Source organism: Rhinichthys klamathensis, unplaced genomic scaffold, assembly GCF_029890125.1.
Source record: "Rhinichthys klamathensis goyatoka isolate OS25496 unplaced genomic scaffold, OSU_Roscu_1.1 h1tg000665l_1, whole genome shotgun sequence".
In the NCBI taxonomy this organism is placed as follows: Eukaryota; Metazoa; Chordata; class Actinopteri; order Cypriniformes; family Leuciscidae; genus Rhinichthys; species Rhinichthys klamathensis.
The window spans coordinates 70,746-94,585 of record NW_026607104.1 but is presented as its reverse complement, the minus strand read 5'-3'; the positions used below and the strand labels follow the sequence as shown (position 1 = coordinate 94,585).

Here is a 23,840-nt window from a genome sequence, read left to right as displayed (position 1 = left end):
ACTTACTTGTGCGAATCGACCTTTTCACATATGAAATTTATCAAATCCAAATACCGCTCCACCCTGACCGACGATCATTTGGAGGCCTGTCTTAGACTGGCTATCAGTAGCTATTGCCCGCACTATGCATCCCTGGTGGACTCCATCCAATGCAAGTCATCATCTGAATAAGGTACTGACCACTGATGTGAACATGCCATGTGTATGCAAGAAAATGACTACATGCAACTTATTGTACATAAAGTTAATTCATTGTCTGAAACAGCAGTGTAGCCAGAAAATCATATCTGGGTGTGCATAAGAAAAACTGGGTGTGCCACATTCATTTATTGTCAGATTAATATGCAACAAAAAACCTGACCCGGCATATCACTAACTTTACAGAATAGACTGGGCTGAAGTGTAAGACTACTCAGGCTCGCCACATAATACTAGGCCTATATAGCACCTACAATATAACTCAGGGCTCAACATTAAGGCTTTTCATGTGCTTGTCCTTCGAACAAGTAAATCGGTCATTCACTTGTCCAAGTTAAAAAAATGCTTATTCAGAAGAAAAAAAATGTTTTGTGTGTTGTAAATTATAATTTATTCTGAAGCAATATTCTCATCAGTGTTCAGTCAGCTTTTACATATTTAAATCTGCATATGTATAATTTTTTTATATGTATGAGCATTTTTCCCTAATCGTTTTAAATAGGCTATATGTTTCATCTTTCATTTTAAATTCTTTAATTTGATCAATAAATTCAATTGGAATAACAAGACACTATATGGCTGTTGCAATCAAATTAATTAATTTACACTGAACAATTACAACTGCATTAAATAATGTTATGAGATTGTTGTAAATATTTTTTGAATATACAAATATGAAATATGGAAAAGAATGATAGCCTTTTAAACACAAAACTAAACCACCAGTAGGGGGCGGCAGGTGACCGTCTTAATGAGTGAGTTATTGAGTCATTTATTCAAATGATTCGTTCAAACGACTGAATTGTTCAGGAATGAGGCAGTTGTTTAATGCATAGACATCATATGATGTCTATGGTTTAATGGGCCATTGAATCTTTGATCTAACCGATTCGGTTAAAGCGTTGAATCATTCAGTAGGCTAATGCGGTTATGTGTTCCGATGATATGCGCTGTGGTTCTGCTGTGATCTTTGATTGGAACTATTTTCGCTGCTCAAAGAGAACAAAAATATTTTTGTCTAAAATGTAAGTGACTTAATATTAATTACTTTTTTATTGAACTGTCATATGAAATCAGTGTCACATTTTCAATCTTGATGGTATTCAGCACTCGTGGTCGTGTGATGTTGCTTAACTGTATCATATTATAGCCTAAATATAAAAAACTCCACATTACATACATTTTTTTTAACCAATGTATGTTCATTGTGTGTGAACTGCGCTCATTTGTTTTCATTTCTCCTCATGAGGCTGCGCGAGCCTCTACAGCGCAACCGTTACCATCAGACAGTCAAGAGGCTGTTTGCGGATTGGTTGGCAGTCCGAATGTTAACGATAATAATTCAACAATTAAATTACATTTTAACTTGTAAGTAAACAACAATAGTCCAAGTTTAGAAAAACATTTTTATTACGACTTTAAAAAATAATTCTGCATCTACTTTTAGGTGTGCCAGCTGCCACTGTGGGTGGCACCAGCACACCCTGGCACACCCGTGGCTACGCCGAAAGTTTCAATGTTTGAACAGTGAATTGTAGTGTGATATAGTGTGTAATGTAGGCCAAATGCCTGTATATGTATGTTAAAAGAAAATCCTAGTGTTAAAAAAAAGTTACATTTCAGAGAGTGTGTGTGTGTGTGTGTGTGTGTGTGTGTGTGTGTGTGTGTGTGTGTGTGTGTGTGTGTGTGTGTGTGTGCTACCTGAATGGGTAAAGTTGCATTCCAATGTGTGGATTTTGATGTACTGTAAATGCACTGAATTGTACGGGTAATGTAAGTGCCAGTGCCACTGTGTATGAAATCACATGCATGTTGATTAGCTTCTATTGTGGACTATGTTACTGTTGTTACTGTGTTTTTAGTGTTGGTAGGGAAATTAAACTCAGTCATAAATTAATAATGATTTAAGTGTGAAACATTAAAGCAAAATAGCAGCCAATATGGCACTGTGTGTTTGTTTTGATACATAAAAAATAATAAATGTAAAAAAGACACACGTAATGTAATGTGAGTAGTAGATCATTCTGACCCAGTCACTTAAAAGGTAGATCACCATTCAGAAAAGCATGGGCACCCCTGCCCTAGCGTAAAGCTATTACGCAGTCTGAGAGATACTCTCGTAAGAGAACGTACTCGGTTACTAACGTAATCTCGGTTCTCTCTAGAGAGGGAACGAGTACTGCGTATCTTGCCGTGCTTGGAATATGCTCTGGTTCGCTTCGGCGATGAAAACCAGCTTGTACCAGCCTAACGAGCATATTTATAAGGTGAGACCACGCCCCATTCTGGCGGAACGTGACGATATGGGCGCGAATTGCCCCCATTGGTCATTACGTCACGCAGAATCTCTCTCGATAGGCTGCTGCATTTGCCGCAAGAGCAACCAATAGGCGCGCGAGCTGTTTCGCCTATGTCTGCTTGCTGCTGCAAAGCGTTTTACATTAATAAAAAATTAAGGATAATTTTTGGCTTCAATATCTCGTGGAAAAGAGTTTTTCCCCTAGCGTAAAGCTATTACGCAGTACTCGTTCCCTCTCTAGAGAGAACCGAGGTTACGTTAGTAACCGAGCACGGTCTCTCCGGTAACGCGGGTCTCGCGATCACGAGAAACAGCTGACGGACTGATCCATTGTCATAGAGGGATGCCTATGTGACAATAATGGTATTTTTTATTCAGACATACAACAATCTAATACTTTTTTATTATAATAGGAATAAGTGAACACATTAGTTTTGCAAAAAAAAAATTTTTTTTACATAGTAGCTTGAATTAGTCCAAAAGCAGTATGTCTTGTTCACCTCGACGTGTCATTAGATGGTTCAGTCCGAGGATGGCCGCTGCTGTCGGTGTAAATAAACAGGCGTCGATGGAGCCGTGTGCGCGACACGGCCGCGGAAACACTTCAAATGCGGTGAAGGTACGACATACATGACAAAAATAACGAAAACACTAGATGTTTGGCTTATAAAATCATGAGAGGGGTGTTTTTTGGGGGGTCCCGTTGGAGTTCAGTGAGATTCTGCAGGGCGGTAACACGCTAATGATAGCATCATTCAAAACTGTCACTGCGGTTTTATATAAACACACTGTTGCACACTCTTTTAAAAGCTCGATTGAAAATAAGTTGTTATGAAGTAGTGTGTTATATTGATAGATGTACAGTTATGACAGCAGTGGTGCTGAATAGGTTAGCTGGCTAGCTAAATGACCAACCGGACAGAACACTAGAAAGGGGACAGTGCATCAAAATACTCAAATTATAGGGTAATTTGAGGAGTGATGGAGATATAGTTAAGAAGTTATGGTAGTTTTCATATATTGTACTCAAAGCTTATTCTTATAAATACATACAATGTCTATGCATGCATGGTAATATTTGACTTTGTAGGCATATAATGTAGTAATTACTGCTTCTAAATATTAAATTAAGCATTCAATTATACACACACATACAGTATATGCAGTGTGTGTGTGTATATATATTGTGTGTGTATGTATGTATGTGTGTGTGTAAAATGCTAACATTTGTCAGTCACAAATTTTAATCCTGCGTATGCATGTGATTGTGAAGGTGTTGGAGTGTGGTGTGTGTGAGGATGTGTTTTCTCTACAGGGGGACAAGGTCCCGCGGCTGCTGCTGTGCGGACACACGGTGTGTCACGACTGCTTGACCCGTCTGCCTCTCCACGGCAGGGCAGTCCGCTGCCCCTTCGACAGACAGGTCACCGAGCTGGGTGAGCTTAACTTTGCTGTTCTTCATAATAACAGTATAATTCTCTAGTATTTCTCTTGTAGAAAGAAAAACTTTCTCATTGTGCTCTGCAGGAGACTCGGGTGTGTGGGGCCTAAAGAAGAACTTTGCCCTGCTAGAATTGCTTGAACGGCTACAGAATGGGGCATCCAATCAGTCAGGCATGTCAGAGGATTCACTTCGGGAGATGGGCGAGGTTCGAAATATGCAATTTCAGTTTTAAAATGTCTTTATATTAACAATAAATAATAATAATTTATATAATAATTATTATGATTATTATTTATTTTGATGTTTATTACTGTTAAATATATTATATTTTTGTCTTAAGAATATTTGTGTTATTTATTGAACACTTATATTGCTGCTGACTCATTTTTATCAAAGCAATAAATTAGGATGTGTGATACAGTGATTTTATTGTGAATTTTTGCCATGTCTCCATTAGTGCGTAATCCGCTGTGATGAGGATGAGACTCACACTGCTTCCATGTACTGCACGGTGTGTGCCACGCACCTGTGTGCCGAGTGCTGCCAGCTCACACACTCCACCCGGACGCTGGCCAAGCACCGGCGCGTGCCCCTGGCAGACAAGCCCCATGAGAAGATGCTCTGCCCGCAGCACCAGGTGCACGCCATCGAGTTCGTGTGCCTGGAGGACGGCTGCCTGCCCGGGCCGCTCATGTGCTGCGTGTGCAAGGAGTACGGAAAGCACCAAGGGCACAAGGTGCAGAAATACAATACAACTCAGCTCAAAACCACTTGTTAGGCACTCGCTTTAGGCATAGAATATGGCTTGGCTTGATTCTCTTTCGGGCCCATATCGATTCTTGTACATTTTCTAATTTCTTCAAAGTTTTCGGAATGTAAAAACAATGCTTGTTTTTTTTAGATGCATTGTTTAAAAGTCTGATGCAACGGAATTGAAATATTCAAGAAATATCTTAATTTTTCACTTTAAAATAATTACTAATTTATTTTGGTGTTGCTTCTGGTGCAATAAAAAGTCTGAAGCAGGGTTATAATCAATAACTAAAACCATTAAAAACATCTCTTACTTAAAAATAAACATGAACTAAAATGAAAATAAAATGTACAGAAAATTCTTTCATGTATTTGCCAAGGCGACATTTAAAGTACTAAAATAAACTAAAAAAAAAAAAAAAAAAAACATGTATAAATGTTATCTTTTAAAAAAAATTCCCTGAAAAATCACAAAATTTTACCCAAAATGAAAGCTGAACATTTTTATATTTAAAATTGCATGTAGTTTTTTTTAAACTTGCCTAAGATTCATTACGAGTTATGTTCACTGTATTGAATAAAATTGAATTGTTCTCAGTTTACTTAACAAATACAAAATGTATAAATATAGAATCAAATCAATTTGCTGTCAACTAAACACTTCTTACCCTCCTGAGTTTCCGTTGTGTGGAAGTGCAGCAGAAACTGCAGAATGGGAGATCTGCTACAAATAATGTATAGCAACATTTTTAATGCATCCATCAAACAAAGCATGGATTAAAAAGGTTATTTTGTATTTTAAGAATTGTTATTGGATTATTCAAACAATAATTGGATTTAAATTTGATGTTTTGTTCCCGTTTTCAATCACTTGTTCCCTGATCTCTTTTCATGAAAATGTTTTACCAGCATGCTGTTCTAGAGGGTGAAGCCAACCAGATTCGAGGGTCCATCCTGGACATGGCACACTGCATCCGTACGTTCACAGAGGAAGTGTCGGAGTACTCCAGGAAACTAGTGGGCATTGTGCAGCAGATTGAAGGAGGAGAGCAGATCGTGGAGGACAGCATGGGCATGGCTCACACTGAACATGTATGAGAGTGTTCTTGGGTGATTGTGATCGCCTAAAGCATTTGCATCAGTGTAAGATTCTTGGTTTCTGCTCAGGTTCCAGGAACAGCGGAGAGCGCCCGGTCTTGCGTGCGTGCCTACTTTGCCGATCTACACGAGACCCTGTGCCGTCAGGAGGAGATGGCTCTGAGCGTGGTGGACGCACACGTGCGAGAGAGGCTGATCTGGCTTCGACAGCAGCAGGAGGACATGACCATACTGCTGTCACAGGTGTCCACTGCCTGTCTGCACTGCGAGAAAACACTGCAGCAGGTACACACTCCGTCACGTCACACACTCAGCTGCATCAGAAGCAGTTCAGGAATTTCAGTTGGTTTGTTGTGGTTTTTTTGCCAGGATGATTGCAGGGTGGTTTTGTCGAAACAGGAGATCAACCGACTGCTAGAGACGCTGCAGAAACAGCAGCAGCAGTTTACAGAGCTGGCCGACCACATTCAGCTGGACGCTGGCATCCCTGTTACTTTCACTAAGGTACTTCACATCGCCTTGTTTGCACAGTAAGGACACAGCGACGGATGAGATATGACTTTCATAAAAAACATAACATTAAAGGGTTAGTTCACCGAACCCGTAAGACCTTCATTCATCTTTGGAACACAAATTAAGATCTTTTTGATGAAATCCGAGAGCTTTCTGACCCCTCAATAGACCGAAATGCAACAACAACTTTCAAGGCCCAGAAAGGTAAAAAAGACATCGATAAAATAGTCCATGTGACTACAGTCGTTCAACTTTAATGTTATGAATTAACCCCCCAAAAATAGCGACTTTATTCAACAATCTCTTCTCCTCCACATCATTATTCTACACTGTTAACGTAGTGTAAACAGTGCAGCGCTTCTGGATCTACGTCAAAACGCCGCATCACTATTGGCCAACGCTGTTCACGTGAGCACCACGACACATGTGTGTGATGCTGACTAAGGGGGGTTGCCAATAGTGAGGTGGTGTTCTGACGTAGAACCAGGGCCGGAGTGGGACTAATTTTCAGCCCTGGAGTTTCATGTCTTAGACCGGCCCATTTTAGTTCCCGTCTGACTATATTAAAATAATGTAATTGAAACCTCAGTATAGCTATAAGTCTGCAATAGTGCAGTGTTCTGTACAGCCTTGTTTTTCATTGTATTAAAAAAAAATATATAAATTTCTATTCAGTGCAATAGCCGTATACAGGGTTTTATAAATACAGAGGTCCAAAAAGTGATCTTGCTGGGGGTTCGGGGGCATATGCCCACCCAGACAAGTGAAGTAATACAAACAGTGAAAAGTCCCAGTGTTGATATGGGGAAATATAAACACATTCGAGGTATACAAATATCTGTATTTATACAATTACAATGGCAATATATTAGCCTATATATATATAGGGGATTGTGTTGTTAAATTGAGCTTATTTTTACACTGATGATCATCATTGTAATAAAGTTATTCTCATTCTGGGCACAGTAGCCTATGCAATAGGCTATTCCTCTACCTGCTCTCATTTCTCATCTCCATCTTTTCTCATTCTTCTTCTCTCAGTCTCTTTATCTTAGGTTACCTGTAAATCTCCCCTTCCCGAAGCTGAGTTTTTATTGATACAGTCTTCACAAACTGATTATTTCTTTCGGTCGTTTAAAACTTCTTTCGTAATTAAAACAGCTGTTTAGTTTAGCCACATGCATCTTATCTCGTGAAGCGTCGCGTTGTGATTCGCGCGCGGCCGCGGCTCGCGCTTCTGTGAACATAAATCCCGCTTGCTTTGATCGGTCATCTCAAACATTTTGCCATTGCCGACGAGCGGTGTTTGAATACTGAAGCAGCTCAGATTATGAGGTCGGTTATCGTCGCGATATGCAAATCATTGCAGCACCAAATTAGAGTTAATATTAGGCAATTATTTCACAACGTTCATTATACACTCAGAAAGCTGTGACTGGAGCCTATATAAAGCATTAAACCCAGTGCCATGACAACACCGGCCCTCCTGGCCAATAAAACAGACCGGCCCACCGGGAATTCTCCCGGTGCTCCCGATTAGCCAATCCGGGCCTGCGTAGAACCAAGACGTGCGACATGGTTTACACTACGTCAACAGCGTAGGAGAATGACCTTGAAGGTGAATGACGACATGACGAATGTCGCGAGTAATTAATGACAGACATATTTTGGGTGAACTGTCCATTTAACACTTAACACATGCAAATAAAGTTTGTGATCTTTGAGTTTATTTAAGAGGTCACGCCGTGATGTTTCGATCTTCTATTGGTCACACATCTCCACTCCATATGGGAGTAAACATTCATTCTCAAATCAGAGTTCACCAAACTTGACTTTGGTGCACTGCAAACTTTCCATGAGTTTGCATATCCAGTCTCCTGCATTTGCATGCATATGAATGGAAGTCAGTGTAGTGTAGTGTGACCGTCCCTTTCGTCAAACAAACAGATGCCTCCAGCAGTGTACTGCACATAGATCAAACATTGTAATGCAATGTTATACGTTTATTTTTGGCTTATGGGGGCTTAACCGGCCGCTAATGGCCATTGTCTGCGTGCAAAATGATATGGCTAGAGTTTAAACTTCAGAATTCCATACGAATGCCAAGGGATATGTTGGAAGATTCTTGTTGGGCCTAATGCGTAATACCATGGTGTTTTACATGCACAAATGGTCACAACACGTCATCAGTATCATGCAAATAAACCGTTCCATTATCTTAAAGGAATACTTCACCTCAAAATGAAGAATCTGTCATCATTGACTCACCCTCTAGGTGTTTCAAACCTGTATGAATTTCTTTCTTCTGCTGAACACAAAAGAAGATATTTTGAAGAATGTAAATAACTAAACTGTTGATGGACCCCAGTGACTTGCATAGTATGTTTTTTCCTAGTATAGAAAGGGGGTCCATCAACTGTTTAGTTATTTACATCCTTCAAAATATCTTCCTTTGTGTTCCAGAACATTCATTTTGATGTGAACTATTCAACAAACACAAAATTCAAGATAATCTGCATTTAGTGCATTCAATTTCTGTATTAATTGATTCTGAGAGTTTATTTGCATTAACTTTATTTTCAAAATGTGCATCAAAAATAGTTGGATGGAAAACCTTTATATATACTTATATATATATATATATGTGTGCTCAGTTACCTTTCCCTACCCCACTAACTTGCCGGATATGTTACCCCTATTTATTCTGGGATCTTGGATTTTACTAATGAAGCACTGGTATGACATTTTACAACATGAACTAACTTTGCCTTGTCTGGTTGTGTTATTAGTGTGCTAAGAAAGGAACTGCTGTACTTGAACTGAGTTTTGTGTAGTGATGATGCGTTTGATATCCGTATTAAACAGACGTGTCCGTCTTTTTTTCCAGGACAACCGTGTGCACATTGGTCCAAAGATGGAGATCCGGGTTGTGACTTTAGGCTTAGATGGAGCTGGCAAAACTACTATTCTCTTCAAACTGAAGCAAGATGAGTTTATGCAGCCCATACCGACCATAGGTATCCTTGTGCAACGGAAATACATGTACAGAAATGCAAACATGCAACTGTGTTCAGATAATAAAGAATTCTCTTTCTGTTTTAGGTTTTAATGTTGAAACTGTTGAATACAAAAACCTGAAATTCACCATTTGGGATGTGGGTGGCAAGCATAAACTCCGCCCACTCTGGAAACACTACTATCTGAACACACAAGGTAACTCTGCTACTTCTGGAGTTAAAAATTCACTTCACTGTGGCTTCTTCGTTCATAATGAAATTCACACAAACACATTACTTGCACTTTAATGAGTGTGTATGACTGAAGCTGGTTGTTTGTTCTGTCTCCCAGCGGTGGTGTTTGTGATTGACAGCTGTCATAGAGACCGGCTGATGGAGTCTCACAGTGAACTGGCCAAACTGCTGACCGAGAAAGAGCTCAGAGATGCTCTGCTGCTCATCTTCGCCAACAAACAGGTGAGAGATGTGAACAAATGATTGTTTTGAACATGGCATTAAAAAAATCAATAATATTGTCCCCCAGAATATTTTGTTGTATGAATATCTGAACATGCAATTTATCAAAAGAAAGAACAGAGCCTCTGCTTTTAGACAAAAGCCATTTTATTCTAGCTTCATGAAGTATGTGTATGTCCGCTATGAACTCTTGACCAAGACTCGTGTGTCTCTGTAGGACGTCCCCGGCGCGGTGTCCGTGGAGGAGATGACGGAGCTCCTGAGCTTACACAAACTGTGCTGCGGGCGCAGCTGGCACATCCAGGGCTGTGACGCCCGCAGTGGCATGGGGCTTCACGAGGGCCTGGACTGGCTCTCACGCCAGCTGGTGGCCGCAGGAGTTTTGGATGTGGCCTGAGGGACGCTTACCCACTCTTAATAGACTTGTGACTTACAACTCAAGCCTGTCCGTGTCATTTGCACAGTCACCCTGCTCATGTTTACCCATGTCATACCATCATACATCAGTAGACTTGCTGCTGTGTGCGCTTGTGGTTCAATGGTGTTCATTAATGGAGCTCATATAGGACTCCAGGTTAAATACAAGGCAACATATCCTGCAGGTTATCAACAAACATAATTTCAGCTCATCACTCAGTTTCTAAATAAAAACAAAGTTTTGAAACTTATTATGAAAGCCTATGGGCAAGTGTGCTTCATAGACTTCCATTGGAAATGCTTTACTGTATAAAAAAAAAAGAAAAGATTTTTGTTTATTATTACAAAGTGAGTTGAAATTGTGTTGTAAACAAAAATATGTGTGGTAAACAAAACTATATTTGCCGATGCTGTCCATAAAGTTGATTAACATGAACTATTCCTTTGAAAAGAAGTTAACGAACATAACTAACTAAACTTACTGTCCCTTCTGTTAAAACCAAAATACATTTGGTTTATGATGCTTGTCTTTTCAAGGTCAGTTTGCTCATTCGCCTAATAGTAACTAATGCCTGGAGATATTTCTAGATGTGCTTAAGCTAAATATACTGGTCATTTTTGTACAGCCACCCATTTAAAACACCTGTAGTATCATGTGTGCAAACAGCACAAGGTTTATATATAGATCTATTAAATGTTTTAATCGTAGGTAAAGCCCCTTAGATAAGTTTGAAACGAGGCTCCATCACCAGATTAATGGTTACTGCAATGTGAAGTGCCTGTTGTGTCAGATTAACCAGTTACTGAAATCATCGGAAAGGTCATGTGATCAAATCCATCGCCATAGATCAAACGTTACATGCAAGTAATTGGGTGAATTTCACAAAACATGTCAACATGTATAGGTCATGCTTCCCTTTAATATATACAATTTATTTCGCATTAATTTCTAAAATTAAACTTGTTCTAGGAACATTAAATTCTTGCATTATAGCATTGTTCAATACAATCAAGCACATTCTACCCTTATATTCTCATTACTGTAATATAATGTTAAATTGTTTTAGACAATTAAGTATTTAGACATTTAAGGTATTATTGCCTTTATGGATATTTATTCAAATAAATATTAAAATCGTCACTGGGATTTAAACACATCTGTGAGAAATATAATGTGCTTAATTGTTATGAAAATGTCAATGTTTAAATTCTGAATGGTAGAAATATTTTTTTTTTCGTTATGCAAAATTGCAATTTTGGGACCCTTGAAATGTGACCCACATGTTTTTTCGCTGTTGTTGTGAGATTCACCTAAAGACATACCATTATTCTTAACATCTCCAGCTGTTTGTATGGCTGTTGTGAGTTTTTTGGAGCTTTAAAATGAGCCTGTAAATATTTATTGAAATGTCCTTTGTGGTCTTATGACTGATGCATGGGTGTAGGTGTATTTTCACAATGTATGAAGAGATGGATGTGTTTGTGGCAAAAAACAATGTTACTGATTATTTATATTTAAAGGAGAATTGTAGTTGTCATGGAGAAAAAAAAAAAAGTATAAACCAGTTTCCAGTTCATCAGTCCACTGCTTATTAATATCTGGCTGTATCTTGATTTGTTGGAACAAGTATTTCTTAGCATCTTAAAAGCAAAAACATTACATTTACATTCATTGATATACTTCATGTATAACGCAACTGTGGCCGTATGTAAATGCTCCATTACTTGGCATTATCCGCATTAGGAACCATCCTTTGTTTTGAAACATTGATCCTCATTGCCATGTAATGTTGAATAACTGTACTTAGATAAAAGCATGTGTGAAGACTTTCCCTGTGCCCTATTGCAGGAGGATCTGAAGTTATCGTGAATGTGAGTTTTGGACGCCTCTCGAGAAGCACACTGCTCACCCACATTCGTTGTTGATACGACCATGGCTTTTTGTATAACCATTCATAATGTTACGCTATTAAAAACCAAGCTGAAAGATGCATCACTAATGAAAATTAGTATTATTTAAAAAAGGGTACTTTATTTTACAAAATCAGAAGAGTAGAGCTGAGGCCGCAAATCTATTTGACAGTGATGTTTATGATGCTGATGTCTTCATATGGCTTGTCGGTTTTGGGGTTGACTTTTAAGTTGGAGATCCGCTGGACGACCTCCATACCTTTAGTGGTCCTCCCAAAGACTGTGTGCTTGTTATCCAGCCAGGGCTAATTGAAGAGAGAATGACAAAACAATTAATTGAATTAACTATTAGCCAAACTGGCAGCTCAAAATGAATGACTTGAGATGATTTTCCCTGAAGTCATAGTAACTGACATGACATTCAAGAAGTGACGGCAGTGTGACATTTATGACTACATTGACTTGATTGAATAATTAGGGCTGGGAAAAATATAGATTTTTTTTAATTAATTAATTTATGAACTGTTCTTGAAAAACTGTCCTATGAAAAACAGTGCAACCAGTGTAGTCGAATTCAGAAATGTATCTTGAAATCTAAAAGTTTCATTAAAAAAAGACAACCCAAGCAACCCAAAAATGGGGAAAAAAGTGATGATGGTCTTACAGTTGGGACGACAGTGATGAAAAACTGCGACCCGTTGGTACCCGGGCCTGCGTTGGCCATGCTGAGGGTGTAGGGTCTGTCGTGCCTCAGTGTGGCATGAAACTCGTCCTCAAACTCTCCACCCCAGATGCTTTCTCCACCCATCCCTGTGCCCGTCGGGTCTCCGGTCTGGATCATGAAGCCCTGCGCACACACACACACACGAGAAGCCACCTGTTCAACTCTCATCCACAAATCCTTAGGCACACATCTAAACACTACTGTGCTCATACCTTGATGACACGATGGAATATGTGTCCGTTGTAATAACTGTTCCTGCTGTGGACGCAGAAGTTCTCCACTGTTTTGGGGCACCTGAGAAGCACAAATAAATAAGTTAACGTACTGCCGTCTCAGACCAAACTGCTGCCAAATGACACAAACACATACTCCACAGGAAAGAGTTTGATGTGAATGTCGCCCATTGTGGTGTGAATGATGGCGCTGTCCGACACTCTTTTCGGCCCTTCTGCCTGTGTGGCTGCCATCACTTCCTCTTTAGACGGCTTCTCATTAAAGACGTCACGGTCAGAATCAGCACTCTTGGTGTCCTCCGGCTCTCTCTTTGTAAACTGTTCAAAAACAAAATACAGTATTAAGAGTCTAGAGTGTCAGATTCTTCTGGACACCAATGGAAAGTAATATAAGAGCTTGTCACACTGCACTTAACCCCGGGTTATCATCGTTGGTGATGGAAAACATCAATTGGAGTAAAGAATAGACCGTTTAATTCTTAACCTTATAGTCTGAAAAGTCCATTCAGGATAAATTTGATAGTACAGTCATAATACATAATCCGAGGATGCCTTTACGTAAATACGCAGGTAGGTGCTTCATTCGTCCAATCAATGACACTGACACAAATATGCAAATAAGGATGTTAACCCAGGGTTTAGTAACTAAAGGGGGCGGGTCTTTGCAAATGGTCCATTACAACATGGCGTGAACTCAGCACAAGATAACCCAGGATTCGGTTAACCCGGGGTTTAGAAAGAACCAGAGATAACTTAACAGAGGTAAGTTAAGTGTGGAAAGCCCTAAACAGAAATCACTATAATTGTTATAGTATTAGTAACATATTCAGAAACCAAAGCTTCAGGATAGCGTTGTAAATGTTAAGGGTTTTTGTAACGGCACCATGTAGAAGCGGTTCTTCTTAAAGGCGGTGCAGAAGATGGTGGGGTCTGGATTGGAGCTCTGCAGCGCTGGGTTGTCGGAGGCCTTCATCTCAATGGTTGGTGCCGCATGCATGGTCTTGGCTACTCCCTGAAACAGACTCAACTGCGCCACACGAACGTTCTCCAGCTTGCCCAGGATCCGCACACACCTTGACAGAGAAAACAGTTCACAGACACAGAATAAAAAGACTTTCAGAATGGCTCATGTATTGATTTGATTTAGGCCAATGCTGTTATCTTAGCTTAAGTTTTCAAAAATTAATTTCACATGAAATAATAACAACCCATTATGCTTCTGTAATGTGACAAATTTCAGAATGAAGCAAGATATTTTGGTCAATGATAAATAGGAGCATCCAAGACCATAATTATTAATATTTTCAATTAAAGGTGCATTGCGCAACATTTCATGTTAAAAATACAAGTTTTTCTAACCCATACATGCTTAAACAATTGCCTGATGGGCTGAATGAGCCCTTCTCTGATCACTGCGATTGCCTCTATATTCCTGTACAGTAAAATAAATAAGAGGGATTCGGGACGGAATTTGAGACTGGGCGTGTCGTCATGCGCGTTCACTCTCCCCTGGCTATCTGGCAGGTTTGTGTATTCGCCGCCAGTCTCCGTATCAGCAAAGACAACTCGAGCGACAAAACTTTAGTCAACTTTCGACAAAAGTAGAAGATGGATTCAAAGAGACCAGCTTGTAGTTCATTCCAAACCCCAACGCAAACTCCACGTAAGACAAAGAAAATTGTTCATGAACGTGTTTCCATAATAATACAATCATAAGTGGATACAGTAAACACATAAAACAGTTCAACATGGAGATAGATGGAAACAAAAACCGAAGTTTTCTACTACCCCCGTTTTCCCCTCACACATAAGTGTGTAATTTACTCAAATGCCTTTCATATATTTAAAATGACTTGCAGATTTATAACTTTATTACCTCTGAAGACATTATGACTGTAAACAAAAGATTTGTGCGGCTGATGCTCCTTTGGTTATGAACAGCTTGTGCTCGTGCACAGTGATGGGAATAACGGCGTTATAAATAAACGGCGTTACTAACGGCATTATCTTTTTCAGTAACGAGTAATCAAACGAATTACTGTTTCCCCCGTTACAACGCAGTTACCGTTACTGACAAAAAAAATGTGGCGTTACTATAATTGAACTCACTGAAGCGGCTTTCATCCGAGTAGGCTCTCTCTCCGCCATAGGACCTGCAAAGTTTTTTTCTCTGGTGTGTGTGTGTTTATGAGGCGCTGGAGTGGACAAAAGCGAAGCGATTGGCGCGAGCGCGCTCATTGCGCGAGAGAGACCGAATGTGTCCGAGATAGGGATGGGCATTTTTGTTAATTTCTCATTTCGATCATTGACAGGGCTCAAAATTTTTACTCGAGTACTCGGGGGGCGGGGCATGTGCGGGGGGCGGGGTGTGTCCGTCGTGAAAATGAAAATATTTTAAGACATTTATGAAAATGTATGTTGACAAATAAAAATATGACATCAAAATATGTCTATGAAAACATGAACGTATGAATAGAAAAAAAACAGCTAGATTATGATAATATGATGCATCAATGTTATCGAAAAAGAAACATCTAAAGGGAAGCTGCTTGAGGTAAAGCTAAAGAGTAAATGATCTCCAGTAAACTGAAGCCCGTTCTATGACACACATCCTATGAGATTAATAATCAGATATCCTAGATATATAACATAAACGTAGCTAATATTACAACGATCTGCAAAAAAGGACACGCATGCACATGTGAACTAGTTGTCTGGTTTGAAAGTGAAACTCTGGATGCGCTCTTCTCTTAACAGCGCGCTGATACACGGGCAACTAAAGCACAGAGAATTTACAACATTCTATCACAATCCTGTTCTCATTATAATGCTGAATATGGCATATTGGCGCTGCACATCTTGCACTTAATTTTTATGATAGAAAGTGATTAGGCTACAGTCATCACTGCACGTTTTCGAAGCCATAACTAGAAACAACTTTAAATAAAACATAGGTTTACTGTTTAAAAAATTAGAACAAAATAACACTGCAGCATTATTAATATCATCAATGATTTTTGCCCATCAAGCCTATCTAAAAGGAATATGACTGAAAGGAATATAAGAAATAACCTGATTATAGTCAATAATGTCGGACATTCCATTTGAGCTGAAACTGATGAGTGAGTGAACGGTCGGTAAACTGCCGCGTTTTTTCTAGCTGGTTATTAAACTCAACCAAACGCTTCTTATTTGAGATTAATCAGATATAGACAACATAAAAGTAATCTTACAACTTATATCTGCACCAAAAAGACGCGAATGTGCACATGAACTTGACCGTGCTAGTCTGATGTTGTGGACAGCGCGTTGAAAAACGAAAGCACAGAGAATTTACAACATCCTATTACAATCGTGTTCTCATTGTTATGTTATGCATAGATTGGCGCTGCACATCTTGCACTTAACTGTATTTCATGATCAAAGTGATTCCAGGCATCACAGTGCGCGTTTTCAAATCCAGTTTCACTTTATTTCGCCGGTCTGGAAGGCGTGCTGTTGTCTAACGCTAACAAATCAGACTGCAGGAACCGCCCCAAATGCCACAATGACCAATCAGAGAAAGAGAGAATTTTTTTTGGGGGGGGGGGGGGGGGGGGGCGATCATTGTTTTCATGATCGATCGTCGCTGTCACGTAGAGTACTCGAGTACCCGTGCCCATCCCTAGTCCGAGAGCGCGCTCAACAGTTGCGCAAGAGAGACCGAGGGTGTCCGAGCATTATATAGTTTGTTTATAAATAAATGACACATATCTGCAACGTTAATTAATTTACATGGTTATACAAATAAAAAAATAAAAAATTACCGTCAGGTAACGTTCTGTTAAGGTTATAAAATAAACCCGAAAATAACCTGCAGGGAACATTCACAGAAAACATCTTTGTTTGACCGGTTGTAAACACGTGCGGCAAACACGTCTAGAATTTGGCTTAAATAATCTCTGATGATGACGTTCGCTATAGTTTATAAAAATAAACCCCCAAAATATTATATTTTAGTATTATATTTTTTTTTTGGTAAATTGTTCAGTATTATATTGAGAGAGCACTTGTTAAACTGTTTACTTTTGTTAGGAAGAAAATACTCAGGCTACAGTATGTCTACTAGTTGTGAAGTTGTGTAACAGTTTTATCATTTTAATATGCACAAAGACTATGTATATTTTTTATTATTATTTATTCATTTTTGGTACATTTCTTAAGAAGCATAATTTATTTTTAAACTTATTTGTTGGCCAGTTGGGGTCTGTGCGATATTAAGTAAACCATCTATAATGTTTTATTGTTCTACTATAGTAATGCTAATATTTAGAATAATATATTGAATTTAATAGGCGTCTCTCACATTGTCCCACAGCAACATTAAAATAGAATAAATTATTATTATAAAACATTGAACACTAATCTACACTATTAAGTGTCCATTTCATTAATTTAACATATTTAATACTGGGGGCATCCAAACTATTTGACATAGGCCTATTTGATTTTTTTTTTTTTTTTAAGTAACGCAATAGTTACTTTCTCTGGAAATTAGTTACTTTTATAATGATGTAACTCAGTTACTAACTCAGTTACTATTTGTGAGAAGTAACTAGTAACTATAACTAATTACTTTTTTTAAGTAACATGCTCAACACTGCTCGTGCAAGCGCGTGTGTGCAAGCGTGTGTGTGCGTGTGGTCCATGAGCGTGCACACCTCTGGTTGCAGTTTCGCTTGTCGCCAGAGGAGGCGTAGTTCTGCAAAAACTCAGAGACTTGCACAATGCACCTTTAAGCTTTAAAATGTTTTTCAACATAAAAATACTTTACAAATATTAAATTGTGGTGGTGTGTGGTGTATTCTCTACCTGTTAGTCTCCACGTTTATGACTTTAATGCCCAGCATGGTGCCGTACAGCACAAAGTGTCCGGTCTCATCGAAGATGACGTTGGTCAGTCGGATGCCGTCCACCTTCTCCAGCTCTCGCTCCACCGCCATTCTCCGGCCGAACTCCATATCGGGGAGCTGCTGCCTCATCTGCTGGAGCTCCGTGAACATCTGCCGCCGCACAGACACCACACACACTCTTAAACTCTTCCAGTGTGCATTTGTCAACCCTTGAACTCTGTGATTATATAATCATTATAATTATCAAACACTAACTTACGGTTAATGATTCGTCAAAGACTCTCATCAGCTTCCCAGTGAGGAAGCGGAAAATCCTCACTTTGCGGTCAACGGCGATGGTGGCCATTTTCTTGCCGTCTTGAGAGAACATCAGGCTGGTGGGATACGTTCTGCATTTGGCAAACTCGTACAAGTCCGTGTCAGTCTTGAACTCCCACTCCACCTGCCGTGGGAATTTGAACTCGCTCGGGAGGCCTGTCCAGTATTCCAACATGCCCGCTTTATCAGCCGACACTATGACGCGATATTTTGGATTCAGGCGGATCTGAGACAGTGGTGCGCTGTGCATCTTTTCAAACTTGTGCAGGGGTTGATTACTTCCACGCCCGTCGTATACAAAAATCTTCCCGGTGGATTTCTCAGAGCAGGCTACGGTGGAGATGGCATCGCCCGGGTTATAGATCCACTCGCACTGGCCTGGATGGAAGCTGAAAAACCCCCAAAGAGAAATAAATAAAAACTCTCTGGTGGTCTTTGGTCAATTAAACTGAAATACAAAAATTTATTTTTTACTTCATTGGAATGATATGATTTTTTTTGTAGAACTTGCTATATGTGACCCTTGACGACAAAACCAGTCATATGTGTATTTATATATATATAAAAAAAAAAAAAAAAAAAAAATTGGAAATAGCTTTCCATTGACGTATGGTTATGATCTATTTGCCCGAGATACAACTATTTGAAAATCTGGAATCTGAGGGTGCAAAAAAATCAAAACATTGAGAAAATCGCTTTTAAGTTGTCCATTTATATTCGTGGTTATGCTGCATTCCCTCACAAAAATAAATGTTTTATATATTTGCGGTAGGAAATGTACAAAATATCTTCATGGAAGATGATCTTTACTTAATATCCTAAAGATTTTTGGCATAAAAGAAAAATCTATAATTTTGACCCATGTGGCTATAGCCACAAATTTTCCCGTGCGACTTATGACTGGTTTTGTGATCCAGGGTCACATATAAATACACACAAAAAAAATTGTGGTCATGATTCTAAAAGAATAATAGTCTTAAAAAATAGTGACTTGTGAGATTTGGAAATGAATGAGAAATACAAATAATACACAGCAATTTTTAGGACACAACTTACAAATCAGTAACGAAGTATGTGTGTGTGTGTTTGAGTGTGTGTGTGTGTATATATATATATATATATATATATATATATATATATATATATATATATATATATATATATAAAACACACACAAAGGATTTACTTTATTTCTTCCACCAAATGACACCAATCCTCCTTTGATACATTGGATTTAAATACATTCGCTATATTTTTTAAACTGTATTAATTGAAAATAATAAGGTTGATATGAAATATTTCTTCTAATAACTATAACTGTATAAACATGGTACTAGACAATGTTTACATCTAAATTATGCATTATTTCTATATAAAATAATGCATCATTTAGATGTGAATATTGTCTAGTACCATGAAATTCCCTCAAAATACAACATATTAAAGAATAAACATTGAAACAAATGAGGAATACCAGAGTGTTAAACACACTCACTCAAACACACGCGATTTTACCCGAGTTTGAGCATGTTGATCATGTCGAAGTTGACGACATCAAAAACCTTCATGGCCTGATCATCACCCACAGAGCAGAAGAGCGCACCCTCCGCACTGACGGAGATACTCTCGATCACACCTGCGCACCAGAGACAAACACAGACAGATTATTTGCACAGTTTCTGAAGGAAAAACCCACTGCCACAATGCTAGACGTGAGGCGTGTAGTAACAGACACCTACCCAAATGGCTGCGGAAGTGCTTGACAAACTCCACTCCCTCATCCTCCTTCTTCTTCCAGAATTTCACATGCCCATCTTGACTTGCTGTTATGATAAAATCTGTTCTAGAATGGTATAAAAATTATAATCCGTACATCTGGAGTCAAATAAATGCACTTGAGTGTTGATTTACATGTAAGCTCCAGGACTCAGCAATAAGGATGCCAGCTTGACCAGTGCCAATCGGTCAGCACTATATCATACTATTTATTTATTTTTCAATTGTGTAAATGCATTGTATGGCTTGTGAACTTAAACATTTGGGGTTTCTGCTACATAAAGGTAGTATATTCTCCTTGCTAGATTTTTTAAAACTTGTCAGTTAGGTAAAATTATCTAGCAGGCTGACTACTTCTTTTTTTTTTAGTTTTGGAGTTTACTGTATAATAATAACCATAGAATTTCCAGCCATAAAAATAGTGTGTGTTCAAATAATAATGATATTTTTATATATCTTTTTAAATAAACATTAAATAATTTACCAATTTTTTTATAATAATAATGTCAGAAGTATATAATTATAATGTATATATAAACATTACAGAAAAAAAAAACCTTGCTAATATATTTTTGATTTACTAGTCAAATATTCTGTGGTGGCAAGTTGGAGAAAACTTACTTGGAGCAAACAATGTGTGTTATAACATCTCTATGCATGTAACTTCTTTCATACATGGAGGCGGAGGGTAAATTGTCCAGGTACAATCTTTCAAACTCAAGAACTGCAAAAGAAGACATTTGCTCCATTAATAAAACATCTCAAAACTGTAAAATTAGCTGCTATGAAAACACAAGACATACAAGCTGTTATAGAAACGGCTGTCTAGCATAGTTTATATATCAAAACTTAATCTAGACATAATACAGGCGACTTTGATGTGCTGTCTGGACTCTTGTGTGGGCAGCTCACTAGGGTTAGGGACAGTAATAGACGCTTCCGTTTTGTATAAAACAAGTCACTTTAACGTACCTTTTTTCTTTTTTGTTTGTGTTGCCTCGTTGGGCAGAGGACCGACCCATTCGCCTTCATCTTCGTCTAGTTTGCGCTTATTTTCAGAACCATCACGGCTCACGTCCGACGCCATTTTCAAAATAAAGTCGCTATTTCTTCCTCGATGGTGGTTTTAAAGTAACAAACGTCTCTCCTTTCACACACTGCCGTCTACAGGAGGGGAGGATCTCGAGACTAGACCGCGCAGTCACTACACGAAGAACATCTGAAGTTCAGTCAAAATAACAATGAGCAATCCTGCTCGAAATGTCACAATATATGGTGAGAGTAAAATTCAAGCACATTTGGGGACAAAATTATTTTTTAGTAACATGAAGCAACGCCGACACTGAGTGACGTTAGACTGAGACTCACCTCTACAAAATCATACCTGTCAAAAGTTTGGAAACACTTCTCTTCATGTTTTTGAAAGACGTTTTTTCTGCTCACCAAGGCTGCATTTATTTAATAAAAAACGGTAAAAACAGTAATATTGCGAAATATTATTACAAATTAAAATAACTGTTTTCTATGTGTAAAAGTATTAGCCGTTACTCTTTTTCTAATGTTCTGTACTCTAACCCCTGCTCTTTTTCAAAATTAATCAAACGCCCTCCTCTCTATAAATTATCAACAATAATATTGAAACATTTCCCCACCACTTAGTTTTGTGCCAATGTCGATTTTGTCCCAAATCATATTTTGAAAGCCACGGAAAATCTATAACTCAAACCTTTTCACGCACATGATCGATTTATAAACGAAATACGGCGCTACTTCGAAGATATAGAAAACAGAATGCTTTAAATTGACACATGTATTTTAAATATACCACTCTCATGGATGAAGATAAGCACACAATTGACAAAACTATTATGCAGAAGTTAAAAAATTCCAGTAGCAATAACCGCTAACTCAAATGTGCTATGTATCTGGTTGCCACGACAACTTTCACGCTTTGATGCTGCTCTGTAGTCATAAAATCTCTTCGATATTGCCTATGGAGTTACAATAATTTTAAGCTTCATCATTAAGCATAAAAAAACCCCACGGTACTATTTTTAAGACAATAATACGCCAATGCTTAGAACATTCTTACCTGTGAACGACATACATCTGATATGAATGACAAATGCATTGATTTTTTAATTCATATACAGCACGGTTTGATGATTTCCTGAATAAATATTTATTCTGCTCCTAAAAGGGCAGCAAATAATAACACGATGCTACGAGTTCAGCGCCTGCGCAGAAGCCCCGCCCACACAGTGAGTCTGACCACTCACGATGACAACATTGGAATGCATCATAGAACACGACGTCACAATCGCACACCTTGCTGCACATTCATTACTTTGCTGAAAGTTTTCTACTGGCATTTTTTTGCAGCATAGTTAGCATTTGAAAATGGGTTTACACATTTCTTGTATGAAATGTGTAGATGTTTCTGACAGTGTGTACAATTTACACGACTGTACACCATCACAATCAAGCAGTAATAGAGTGGAAGATCATCTACATTCAGATGGAGGGAGGGATGTAGGTGCGAAAAAAGAGAAAGGGAGGAAAAAAGAGAAAGAGAGGAAAAAAGAGAAAGGCAAAAGGAAGGAAAAAAATAATAAAACCAGCTCAAGTCAAGGTGAGAAAGAGGACCAGACATGTACATGTTAATGTAACAACTGGAAAAAAATTTTTTTATCCTATATCATCTTCTTTTTCTGCCATGAAAGCTCAGTTTTTTAAAGTCTGGTTGTGCATTAATACATTTATTAATAGATTCAATTTTTCTATCATTCTATTATTAAATTATAGCTGCAAGCAGCAATTTTCAGGGCCAAGCCCAAGACGATAAGACATGCCAACATGGCTGGGAGTGTCAGACCAACTGCAGCAAGCAGCAATTAAAGACATTTTAAGATGATTTGAGGCAAAATAGCTGAATAATCATATATAGTCACTAATAATATGATTTAATGTTTTTTCACTTATGACCAATAGGTGACGCAGTTACGAAATTGATGTGGTGTGGTCAGGGCCGTATTAAGACAGTGTGGTGCCCCTGGGCACTATACCTCAAAAGGCCCCCTATATTCAAATGTGTCAATTAAAAATGTACATAAATTAATTGACAGCGTCAATTCACGTTTGCCCAAAAATAATAATAAATCTATCAGGTGTCTTACCTCTACAGGCATGAAAAGGGGTCAGGGGTGAAAAAGGTGAGAAGGATATTACCCCTCTAGGGGGGTCCGGGGGCATGCCCCCCCGGAAGAATTTTTTTAAATATTCCATATTTTATAGCATCAATCTGATGCATTTTGAGATGCATTTTTTTTTGCCAACCTGGGGAGAGTTGGAGAAACTTAACTTCAGCCATGAGTCAAAAATATTATGGCCTCCGTAGCGTTAGCTAATAATTTCCCACCAGAGCTTTAGCTAGCTGGCTAATGTTGCGTTCTCTCCTGCTGTGTTCAACTCAATTCATCAAGCTGTAGCTAACGTTAGCTAAGCCTATGTCAACAGAGCTCCTGGGTAACTTAGATATAGCCTACCAGAAAATATTAGGGATGTCCCGATACCATTTCTTCTGAACCGATCCAATCCGATACCAAAAATTCTTAGTATTGAATTATACCGATCCGATACCAGCGCAGTTAAAAAAAAAAAAAAAATCAAGTAGAATTTCTATAACTCTGTGTGTTGAACTGATAATCACTATTTTCTGTTAAACATAATCTACTTAATACAGACAACTTCATTATAAAGAAAAACAACAAATAAAAAAAAATATGATCATA

The 23,840-nt window shown here is 38.5% G+C and overlaps 2 protein-coding genes across 3 annotated transcripts; one reads left to right on the top strand and one right to left on the bottom strand.

Annotated features, from left to right (window-relative positions):
- Positions 1-3,004: 3,004 nt before the first annotated feature.
- LOC130076583 (E3 ubiquitin-protein ligase TRIM23) lies at positions 3,005-10,521 on the top strand. Of its 2 annotated transcripts, XM_056241720.1 has the most exons (11): positions 3,005-3,116; positions 3,771-3,933; positions 4,025-4,146; positions 4,399-4,677; positions 5,604-5,786; positions 5,862-6,077; positions 6,162-6,296; positions 9,193-9,322; positions 9,408-9,518; positions 9,654-9,778; positions 9,996-10,521. In XM_056241720.1, exons 1-11 carry the CDS (start codon positions 3,030-3,032, stop codon positions 10,173-10,175), a joined length of 1,731 nt encoding a protein of 576 aa, XP_056097695.1. In that variant the 5' UTR covers positions 3,005-3,029; the 3' UTR covers positions 10,176-10,521. The 2 variants fall into 2 exon arrangements, with proteins under 2 accessions (XP_056097695.1, XP_056097696.1); XM_056241721.1 differs by lacking the exons at positions 3,005-3,116; positions 3,771-3,933; positions 4,025-4,146 and having other exon boundaries at positions 4,415-4,525; positions 4,594-4,677.
- A 1,674-nt stretch (positions 10,522-12,195) lies between these two features.
- Positions 12,196-21,161, bottom strand: LOC130076586 (peptidylprolyl isomerase domain and WD repeat-containing protein 1-like). Its single transcript, XM_056241728.1, has 11 exons — positions 21,022-21,161; positions 20,671-20,773; positions 20,013-20,116; positions 19,789-19,909; positions 18,215-18,662; positions 17,915-18,105; positions 13,947-14,136; positions 13,200-13,381; positions 13,043-13,124; positions 12,771-12,953; positions 12,196-12,411 (listed from the first exon to the last, which is right to left on the bottom strand). Exons 1-11 carry the CDS (start codon positions 21,134-21,136, stop codon positions 12,268-12,270), a joined length of 1,863 nt encoding a protein of 620 aa, XP_056097703.1. The 5' UTR covers positions 21,137-21,161; the 3' UTR covers positions 12,196-12,267.
- Positions 21,162-23,840: the final 2,679 nt, after the last annotated feature.

Excerpts from the sequence above, each read along its gene's own strand:
- LOC130076586 (XM_056241728.1), bottom strand. The coding sequence starts at position 21,136 with ATGGCGTCGGACGTGAGCCGTGATGGTTCTGAAAATAAGCGCAAACTA. Across the intron at positions 18,663-19,788 it reads ATCAACATGCTCAAACTCGG|CTTCCATCCAGGCCAGTGCG; the intron begins GTAAAATCGCGT and ends GGGGTTTTTCAG. Across the intron at positions 13,382-13,946 it reads AGAAGAACCGCTTCTACATG|TTTACAAAGAGAGAGCCGGA; the intron begins GTGCCGTTACAA and ends GTTTTTGAACAG.
- LOC130076583 (XM_056241720.1), top strand. The coding sequence starts at position 3,030 with ATGGCCGCTGCTGTCGGTGTAAATAAACAGGCGTCGATGGAGCCGTGT. Across the intron at positions 3,934-4,024 it reads CAGACAGGTCACCGAGCTGG|GAGACTCGGGTGTGTGGGGC; the intron begins GTGAGCTTAACT and ends TGTGCTCTGCAG. Across the intron at positions 9,323-9,407 it reads GCAGCCCATACCGACCATAG|GTTTTAATGTTGAAACTGTT; the intron begins GTATCCTTGTGC and ends TTTCTGTTTTAG.